Source organism: Quercus suber, unplaced genomic scaffold, assembly GCF_002906115.3.
Source record: "Quercus suber isolate HL8 unplaced genomic scaffold, Cork oak 2.0 scaffold_327, whole genome shotgun sequence".
NCBI classification, from domain to species: Eukaryota; Viridiplantae; Streptophyta; class Magnoliopsida; order Fagales; family Fagaceae; genus Quercus; species Quercus suber.
Window position 1 is genome coordinate 594,160 of NW_027069780.1, and position 10,471 is coordinate 604,630.

General features: G+C 33.5%; 1 protein-coding gene across 5 annotated transcripts in view; it reads left to right on the plus strand.

Moving 5' to 3' along the window:
- Nucleotides 1-1,444: 1,444 nt before the first annotated feature.
- The window catches only part of LOC111997319 (protein trichome berefringence-like 7), a 9,579-nt gene continuing 552 nt past the window's right edge, over nucleotides 1,445-10,471 (plus strand). For 2 of the 5 annotated variants that reach the window (XM_065783078.1, XM_065783079.1), the window contains exons 1-3: nucleotides 1,445-2,981; nucleotides 6,243-6,401; nucleotides 7,139-7,449. In XM_065783078.1, the coding sequence (XP_065639150.1) occupies nucleotides 2,152-2,981; nucleotides 6,243-6,401; nucleotides 7,139-7,433 (1,284 nt within the window). In that variant the 5' untranslated portion in view covers nucleotides 1,445-2,151 and the 3' untranslated portion in view covers nucleotides 7,434-7,449. The remainder of the gene's footprint in view (nucleotides 2,982-6,242; nucleotides 6,402-7,138; nucleotides 7,450-10,471) is intronic. The other 3 variants (XM_065783076.1, XM_065783077.1, XM_065783080.1) reach the window with 2 other exon arrangements.

Sequence of the window (10,471 nt, forward strand, 5' to 3'; positions counted from 1 at the left end):
AATATTCATATTTTCTTTTAATGAATGAGCAAAAATTTTGGAATTGACACAATACTTTCAAAAAAATTCCACAACAAAATCTAGGTGTCCAATTGTTAAAGGTAGATAAAAAAATATTGTTAATTGTGGGTCCAGATAAAAAGTAGTTACAACTTACCTCATATTATTGTAAAAATATTGCGAAATTAAAATTAAGATGATCATATTCAAGTTTCAAGCTTATTTCAATTGCGTTCAAACAAAATTTAGGATTAGGGTGTTCAAATTTTTATTTTAAGAGTTCAAAATGAAAATTTTTTAAAAATTTTATATATAAAAATTTTGTTTAAGCCAGGTCAGGGGGTTCATTTGAACCCCCTGGCCTTAATGTAAAGCCGCCCATGTTAGTTAGAGATATTTTACTAGTACTAATGAGATTGCACTAATATTGACGAGATATAGATGAAATATGAAAGGAAATGGTAACTATGAGAGTACTAAAAGAGAAGTAGACACTAGTGTTTTCAAAATAATACTAGAGTATGTATAAATATATATTCTACACAGACCGGCCTAGGGTTAGGGGGTCATGCAAGGTGGGTCGTTTTGCCATCCTTACCAAGTGCCTTGTATCTCAATTGACACATTTTAATATTTTCAACAAAGACATTTAAAATAAATCTTCCTCATCCCCATTTTAATTATAAAAAAAATAATAAAAAAAAAAAACTAGATTTTAAGTTTATTTAAGCACAAGCTAAATGTACCATGCAAATGAACTCTTTTCATGTCCTTGTTAATCTTTGAATTGTATATTTCGTTTTGACTTTAGCGTTCTATGTTTTTTTTTTTTTTTTTTTTTTTTAAAAAATTTGATAAAACATTTTACAAAAATACATAGTAACTCTCTTCCCTTATCTGGTGGCTGGGTTGCTGGTTCAATTGGCTAGGCACCCTATGTAGGCAGTCTGATGGTCGGCACTGGTGGTTCGGTCACCAGAGTTTGCTCTAGCCACTAATTTTAGTGATTTGTGCTTGAAAATTTCTACATATCCCACAAAACATCTAAAAATATTTTACTTAGATAGCAAAAACTCGAGTTAAACCCACTTGTTTGAGCAAAGAAATCCTATATTGAGCTAATAAATTGGCACTAATCTAGTCGTAGTTTATCTAATTTGTCTCTTTTAAGGGATTTAATTTATTTTTTAAGTTAAATAATCGATTTCCCTAAAAAAAAAAAAGTTAAATAAGTCAATAAATGTTAGCTATCCCAAACTAAGACTAATATTGGTGATTTATTTTTATGATAGATAAATCAATGATCTAATAATTTCCTAAAAAGTAACAAACCATATCATCTTTTTTTTTCTTCGATTAAAAAAATTGGAAATTATTGATAGGGTCTCTAATTATTTTTGTTTTGGTACAATGTCTTAAGTCTAACTACTCTTTTTTCTTTTGGAAGAGGGTAAGTGGTCTTTAACTACTTGAATATTATTGTCTCCATGCTTCTTTCTGTTTTTCTTTTGTTATTTTACACGTTCTGTTCTCAACCACCTCTGAATCAAAACCCTCCCAAATCTCCAAAGCATCTCCTTTCTCTGCTCTCTGCCTATATCTTTCAACTCTGCAAGTCCCCTCAAGATTCAACGGTGGATTCTCCATATCTTTGTTTTATGCCACCTTCACAGGTAGCTACTGTCTTCTAATTTTGTTAGCGTCTCTCTTTTTCTTCACTAATTCATCCGAGATTCTAGGCAACTGGGTTTGTTTTTCTTGAGATTTGAAGCATGCCCATTTGGTTTTTAACTCATTTCTATTATGGCATGGTTCTGAGATTGAATTCTTGACTTCTTGGATTGCATTTGTAGATTGTACAGTTATATCTTGTTTCTTTGTGCTTTTGAAGTTTATTAGTGACATTGCTAATATGCTTGCAAAGTTGACGACTTTTCGAGGTGGCTGTATGTTGGTTTTGATTTCTGCTGGATTCTGATGTGATAGTGATTGGATTTGTATGGTTCTTGGATTGGTTTTATAATAGGATTGAAGTTATATATGGAAAGACGGACTATTTTGGATCCTGAACCAATGGTTTGTATCCCATGGGAGCAGTTTTAATGTTTTCTGGATGACTGGGATAGTGAATAGTTTCAATGGATAATTGACATGATGAAAAGTCTCAAAAGGGTTGCATCCTTAAAACGCAGTGCATCAATCAACCGGAGGGCCTTGAATGTTACAAGTCCAAGTGGATTGAGTGGTTTAAGCCCAAGAGTCAGTCGGTGGAGTGGGGTTTCGCGCTTGTTTCTCGTTCTTGTGGTGATTGGGTTTGTGATTTCATCCCTCATAGCAATTGGTTGTGGTTATATGTTTGTGCTCCCAAGTCTCAGCCAAGCCTTTTATGGGTATGGTGCATCCAAGACTAATGTTTCATTAAGTAGTTGCAATATTTTTAATGGAAGTTGGGTTTTGGATGATGGCTATCCATTGTACAATGCTACAGAATGCCCTTTTGTAGAACAAGGATTCAATTGCTTGGGAAATGGGCGGGAAGATAAAGATTATTTGCGATGGAGATGGAAGCCTATGGATTGTGTTATTCCAAGGCTTGATGTGCAAAGCATATTAGGAATGCTTCGAGGCAAAAGAGTTGTTTTTGTTGGTGATTCTATGAGTAGAACACAGTGGGAGTCACTGATATGCTTGCTTATGACAGGGGTAGAAGATAAGAAGAGTGTCTATGAAGTGAATGGAAATAAGATTACAAAACGGATTAGATTTTTAGGTGTTCGGTTCAGTTCCTTCAACTTTACTGTTGAGTTTTTCCGCTCGGTTTTTCTGGTGCAACCGGGGGGGATGCCTAGACATGCGCCAAAGAGGGTCAAGTCGACACTTAAATTGGACAAGTTAGACAATATTAGCAGCCATTGGATTAATTCAGATATTCTCATATTCAACACAGGACAATGGTGGGTGCCAGGAAAGCTTTTTGAAACGTAAGTTTTCTCGATTCTGTGTATCAATCTCCATGCTACCTGTGCTTTTCTATATGAAATTCCTTGCTTGGATAGGATTACTAGAATTGAAGCATGGGTTAATCCACCATTGGGTTAATTCAGATATTCTCATATCCATGATTTTTTATGGAGAATTGCAATCCAACCCTGATTCCATTGATCTAACATGCAAATCAAAGTTTTGAATTATAGAAAGTGTTATTATAACTTCATCACATTGTACTAGTTATAATTCGGATTTTGCACTTATGCTATATTGCAGTATGCAGAAACCATGTATTCAAAGTCCATTAATCATTTGAACAGATCTTAATAGTCATAGTTTTTTTTTATGGGTATGAGAACTTATGGCATGGGATGCAACTTATAGAAATTCCTACGCTTCAATCCACTTTTCTATGTTCATATAAAATATATACTATCTAAAATGGTAAAATGAGTACAAAAATAGGAAAGGAAGCACTCTCCTAATTTTCTAGATGAGTGTACCATTGGAAAGAGTAGCCTTTTAGTGCTACTATAAGAAGATAAGTGATCTTCCTGCTTGTATTGGTGCATTCCTCTCTCTCTCTCTCTCAAGTAAAAATGGTAAAAGTAACCTTAACTCCTAACTTGAGGATTACTGATAGTCATGTGAAAGAAGTTTAATAATTGTTAGTTTCTCTTCTCACCCGTAGTAAATATATTTATAGTTGTAACATGGCACTTGAGGAGTAATTATGTAAAACTAGTTTTAGATAATCATTAGCTTCCATCCATAAATTCTTATCCGTAAGAACCTCTGCCTCACCTTAAATACCTATCTTCCTCTGCCATATCAACCCCAGTTCTATAAATTTGGATTAGATTTAACATTCACATTGTGTGTGATAGTGTTCATTTAGTAAAAGTCAAACACCTATGAAATGAAAACTATTTGGGAAGATAGCAACATATGGATTTTTTGCCTATTCATGGTTGCTTATCCATTTAAGAACTCCTTGAGATGCCTCTGCTGCCACACAAAAAAAGAAAAAAGAAAAAAAGATTATTAATTATGCCATTTCTCTAATGATGAAGATTTCTCCATATGGAACAGTGTTCTTCTGTACCAAAGCATCAAGCTGCAGGATCTTTCAGTCTAGATTTCTTATGGATTAGATTCTGGATAAGATATTGACATTATGCTTAGTAATGATACTTCTGCATGGATTTTGATCCACCAATAAGACATTTCATGAATCACCCTTCTCTAGATTGGAAGCCCCACTGAGTGAAATAATTGTACTGGTTTACATCAGATTATGGATATCCTTTTAGGCTAATTGTGCATGAAAAAGGATTGTTAAAATGACCTCAACTCCACCTAACAAAGTGTTTATCCCAAAAACCTTCTCAACTTTTGTTGCTGACTAAAGTCATCATCTGAAATCCACTCAATGAAGCCCTCTCATGTTTCACCCCTGACTAAAGCCATGCCCCAAATTATCCTGGAATAATAATGTTTCACTTAACCAATTTTGCTTCATTGTCAAACACTGGCAGAGCCTCAAACCTATCAGCATATAGGAGTATAACTATTCTTTTGCAACAGGTCCTCTTTTTGACTAATGTATTAGAAAATTGTTTCAAGGATGGGCTCATAGAGAGCTTGAGGGAAAAAAAAATCTTTGTAACTTTCCCCAACAAGTTGGAAGTCAAAATTTTTCGGGCAGGGGTGAATCACATTCATTGGATGCTTGTGACCTTGCAGAGTCAAATTAAACCCTGTCCAATATGAAGGCTATTATGGAAACAAAACTTTTCAAAGTGAGATTTTTATTCATGAGGGTGATCCCTATGGTTTGTTTCCTATATTTGTAATTGTAAAAGCTCCACCTGAATTTCTTTCTCTGCATATATAATTTTTTAACACAGACAAAATTTCTCTAATCATTCTCCTAAAATGTCTGAAATTTTACTAAATTATAAAATTTAATCGTGTATGCATGAGATATAGGGAATAGTAATTTGAGACTAATTTCAATTTCATATTAATTAAAAACGCAAGAAAAAGTGGTTACCTAAATAATGTTAAGTGAGAAAACTGCATTTTTATAACTCTGAGCCGAGGCTGGATGAATTAAAATTAATGTACTTCTGCAGCCCTGTGATTTTTTTCCATGAGCATGACTAGTTTGTTCAATATCTAACCAAACATATTCTAAATTACTTCTTACTAGATATCCAGTCAAGTCAAACATGTTCTGCTTGAACTAAATGTCTCTGTTCAGAAGATCATACACTACAGAATGTTGCCTATAGACATATCACTAATGAAAAAATTTTACACAAGGAAAAGAAAATAAGCATTTGCATATAAAGAGCAAGAATATTATCTGAAAAACCATCTGTTTACTGGGGGGAAAAAGAAAAGAAAAGAAAAGAAAAAAGTGAACATAAAAAACTCATCTGTTGTGAATTACTTGTTCCTAGTTACACCATAGTTTGTATCTGCATCAACCTTTTGTTTTTTGGCTGAGTGCATCTCCCAATTATTTGATGTGGTGTGGATTCCAACATTGATGCTCGCTAGCACTTCCACATGTTTTGAAACATCATGCATAATTAAGCCATAGTCAGTTACAGAGCTCTATAGAAGTCCAGTGCTCATATTTCAAATTTCTCTCCCGTCAGCATTACACCTGAACATATTACTCTGGGGATAGACTTTTCAAGGACCTTGTAATGAAAGAAAGCTGTAATTTTTTTTTTTTTTTTTTTTTTTGAGACCACCATAATTTTTCTTACTCTGGCTCTTGTAATATGTGACATTTTGCTTATTTTTTTTTTTTTTTTTTTTTTGAGACCACCATAATTTTTCTTACTCTGGCTGTTGTAATATGTGACATTTTGCTTACCAGCTGAGGCATCTGAGCTTCTGATCAGGTGGTAAATAAATGTGGTGGATTGAGTTAAAGCTTATGTTAGATTTTCACCTATTAATAGAACAAGAAAAGAGGGAATTACTAAGAAACACCCCACATGTTGCTCTATTGTTTCATCTTGCAAAATTGCTAATGTAACTATTTATTAAGCCTTGTAGAAAGCAATTTATATGGATGTTGGTTTCTCTATATTAGCTTTAGTAATTTGTATGCCATGCTCTCATTTTATCCATCCACAAAATTTCTAATGTACTGGAAACTTTTGAGTCTTTGTTGAAAATTATTATCTTCTAGTACACCTGTATAAAATGCTTCTAAATTGTATTTTGGATAGTGGCTGTTATTTCCAGGTTCGAAACACTTTAAAGCTTGGAATGCCAATTTCTGCTGCCTACAGAACTGCACTAGGCACATGGGCATCATGGGTTGAGAGAAACATCAATACAAATCGAACGCGCGTCTTCTTCCGAAGTTTTGAGCCATCTCACTGGAGGTATGCCTTCTATATTGGCAATATGATCCTGTGTTCTCAAACATATTTGGTTTTCCACTTCATGTTATTGCTTGGAAACTACTCTCTGCTTACAGAACTAAAAATGAATTTTCCCTGTTGTAACTTATCAGTTGGCCTATTCTCATGAAATTGCTTCCCACAATAACAATGTCAATTCTTTTGTTTTCCCCTAAAGTTGCTAATCATTCTCTAATGGTTTATTTGAATGGAAGTAGAGAAAGTTTTGGATTTCATTTTTTAGTTTAAATGACTTGAATAGAGTATGGAAAGTACAAATTTTTCAATTTTGTAAATTTCATGGAAGGATTTACGCCATGTTAACGTGTAGATTGGAAATGATTAGGTGTATGATGTTTTGTCAAGTTCATAATACAAGTGTTTTTGTTCAAACAAAATCCTTAAAGTTAATCCATTATGTGTTGTTACAATTACAACAGGTAATTTAAGCTAGCAGTTTTTTTTTTTTTAAAATCCCTTGATTTCAATTTTTAGTCCCCAAATCCAAATGCAACCTAAAAGGTTTCTAGAATTGATATTCTGTTTCAAGTTTAGTAATAGTTACAAGTTGCAACCAACCACATTTGAAGGGCTGATGTTATCATTATATTTGTTTAGTTTTAGTCTGTTTCATTGTTTCCCCTGTATTTTGAATTCCTCTTGAGGTGGACACAAACTGGCTTCAACATGACTAAGGATATGGTTTATTTCTGCATCAGTGATCAAACTCGTAGGTTTTGTAATATGACCCAGCACCCCCTATCAGAAGCAAGAGGAAGGGACCGGAACCTATTTTCAGATACTATTTTGGAGGTGGCAAAGAATATGACAGTTCCTGTAACTGTTCTGCACATAACTTCCATGACAGCTCTCCGGAGTGATGCTCATGTGGGTAACTGGAGTGACAGCCCATATACGCCTGATTGTAGCCACTGGTGTCTACCTGGGGTACCTGATGTGTGGAACGAAATTGTCCTCTCTTACCTGCTTACAGACTATAGGCTCCATTTCTGATTAATGGGTGAGTACGGTAAGCTCAATTACTTTCTGAATTTCTTCCTATAATTGCTCATGTACATCCCAGCATAATTTATGCAAATTGCTTCATCCTTGGGACTTTTGCTCGTAGAAAAACTCAATCCACATTATATGTTCCTTCATCTTGTTGCTTTAACTCCTTCAACGGACCATATTTGCACGCATTGGTTTTTGTTGCGCTTAGCGAAAACCATCTCAAACAGTATTTCTCATACGTTTCATCCCTGTGCCTTGGCACAGGGGTTGGAAGCACTAGGAATAGGAGAGGTATATCTGACATTCGATTTTTTGTTTTTATTTTTTATTTTTTATTTTTAGAAAAGAATAATAAAAACAATTTTTAAAAAAGTAAGGAGGTGTTTGGATTTATGATTTCCATAACTCAATTCTCTGTTTCCATAACTTATAACTCAAAAATGGTGCGACCCATAGCAAAAATGTTGTTTGGCAAACGATAACTCTGTTTCCATAACTTTATTTCTATCACTCAATTCTCTGATTTTTTAGTTATAAGTTATGAAAACTGAAAACACATTTTGGATATTTTCAGTTTTCATAGCTCATAACTTAATGGCATTTTTATAATTAAATACACATGGGGAACCCACTGTCATAACTCAGCCGCATCTTTTTGACCAATCTACCTTCTTCTTTTTTTCTTTTTTTTCTTTTCCTGGGTTCGGTCTCAGGTCTCTTCCTTCTTCTTCTTCTTCTTTTTTTTCTTTAGGTTTTGAAATTTTTTCATTTGTGGTTGAGATTTTTCTTTCCTAATCTTCTTCTTTTGTTCTATTTAGAATTGGTTTTCTTTTAAGTATTTATTTTAGTCACCATATTTATATTGACAACTGTTTTTGTGTGAATGCATAATCTGGTGGATCCTTCTCTATTGCCAACATTTATGTTGAAGCAATGTAAGAAATCAAAAGCAGAAATTATTTGGAGGTATTCTTTCATATTGTATATGGAAGATGTAGGTGCTTCCATTTTTGGGTTGAAATTCCTACTTATTGTTGGATATTGTATATGGCAGATGAAGTGCATGTATTTTTTGTGAAAAATGCCAATGTCTTTAGAGAGTAAAGCATGTTGGAAAAAAGAAATCAAATTGCTTTTTATCTGAAAAAAATCTTTTTCTCTCGCAACCTGTGTGATTTTGATTATGTTAATTTCCTCTTAAATGTTTTTTTCCTTTCATGATTTGATAGATAATGGTAACTCAACTTAGAAGTGATATACTTGATCAGTCTGGAGTTGGTGCTCATTGTTGTATTGTTTTATTATTTTTTTTTTTATGCAAAAGGGGCTACTCTTTATTGTTTGAAATTTCCCTTTCCCCAAAATATTTGTCCTATGGTTTTATATTTCAGCAAATGATCTAGTTACAGGCTCCCACTCCATGCTTAAGTGATCTTATATTGTCACCTTTCTTGATTGGTTCATGTGATGATTTAATATTATTATAGAGTGGATTGGGGAATTGAACCTTTACTTAGCATTTATCAGATTTTAGTGCGACAAAATCTTATTAGAATTGTGTCTAGTTCTTGGATGAAATTTATTTTACAACAATGATTTCACTATCTTTTGAAATTCAATGGGGGGCCAATTTGATCATTACAAAGCAATCACTTGTCTTTATAGATAATCTATAATATGATGAATGGCCCTTGGTGTATCAGTGGGACCAATTTGATCATAACAAAACAATCACCCATCATAATATGTGATAAATGGCCCTTGGTGTAAATTATAATAAATTTGCTTGAATGGATTTCTAAAAATTCTTTTTTTAGATGTTTTTAAATTTGAATTAAAAGTTCTTATGCTTGATTTAAAGTGTTTTTCTCTGTCATCTATTTCTTCAAGTTTTCTGCCTGATATGTGTAATTATCATAGTGAACAAGACATGATCTCCCCTCCTTGATTTTTCAGGCACATACCTCATTTTAAATGAATCATAATAAACAAAATCATGTTTTCTTTTCCTTCTCAGTGATTCTTCCCATAGTACTTTGTTGCCAATATTAAAACCGTACAAAGAGATTATGTTTTCTTTCCAAGTTCATTATTTTTTATGTTTGCAGGTATTATGTGAAGCATATTAAGTTTTAAGTGACCCATTGCAAAGAGATGCTTATCATTGAGATGGAAAAAATTACATATCTTGGTACGTTTTTATGCTTGCACTTGTGGAAATTTTGTGAGTTGTCACATGCTCATATTACTGCTTCTTTGTGTTTCATATTACTACTATATTGAAGAACAATTAGGATTCTACTATCAGAACAATTTGAATTTCAATTCCATTTCCTCTAATATATTGTTTAGTTATATACTTATATTTATAATATTGTGGTTCTCCAAAAAATATTCCTAATATTATGTTGCAAAAATAATTATTCCAATATAAATTTCCTTCTTAGCCATAAGCCCATAACCACCTCTTGAAATTTTTCTAATGCAAATATTTTGAAAATTAAAGGTCTCTTTTAAGTCATGTCTTCACGTGTGGCACTCGCTTTATCTAGTGGGCCGCCCCTATTATGAATTGGGGGAATCAAAGGGCGGTCCACACACGAACTAAGAGAAAGGGGGAAGCCAAACTAGCCAATCGAATGGAGAAAACAAAGCCCGGTCGAAGGGATTTTATTAAAAAATAACTATAAATCTCAAACTATTGTATTAGTAAGGCAATGTTTGAAACATTTTGGTTTATAACAATTCGACATTTCTGGAGTCGATTTCGCCTTTGAAAATCCACTGGGAAATCGATTATGAGACACTCGAGTTTGGAAATCTCACACTCGATTTCCCAGTGGATTTTCAACCAAATCGAGTGTCTCACAATCGATTTCCCAGTGGATTTTCAAAGGGCGAAATTGACTCCAGAAGAGTCGAATTGTTATAACCAAATATGTTTCAGACCTTGCCTTACTAATACAATAGTTTGAGGGATTTGGTTATTTTTTAATAAAATCCCGGTCGAAGTCCACCATTCCAATCGGATGAAAATC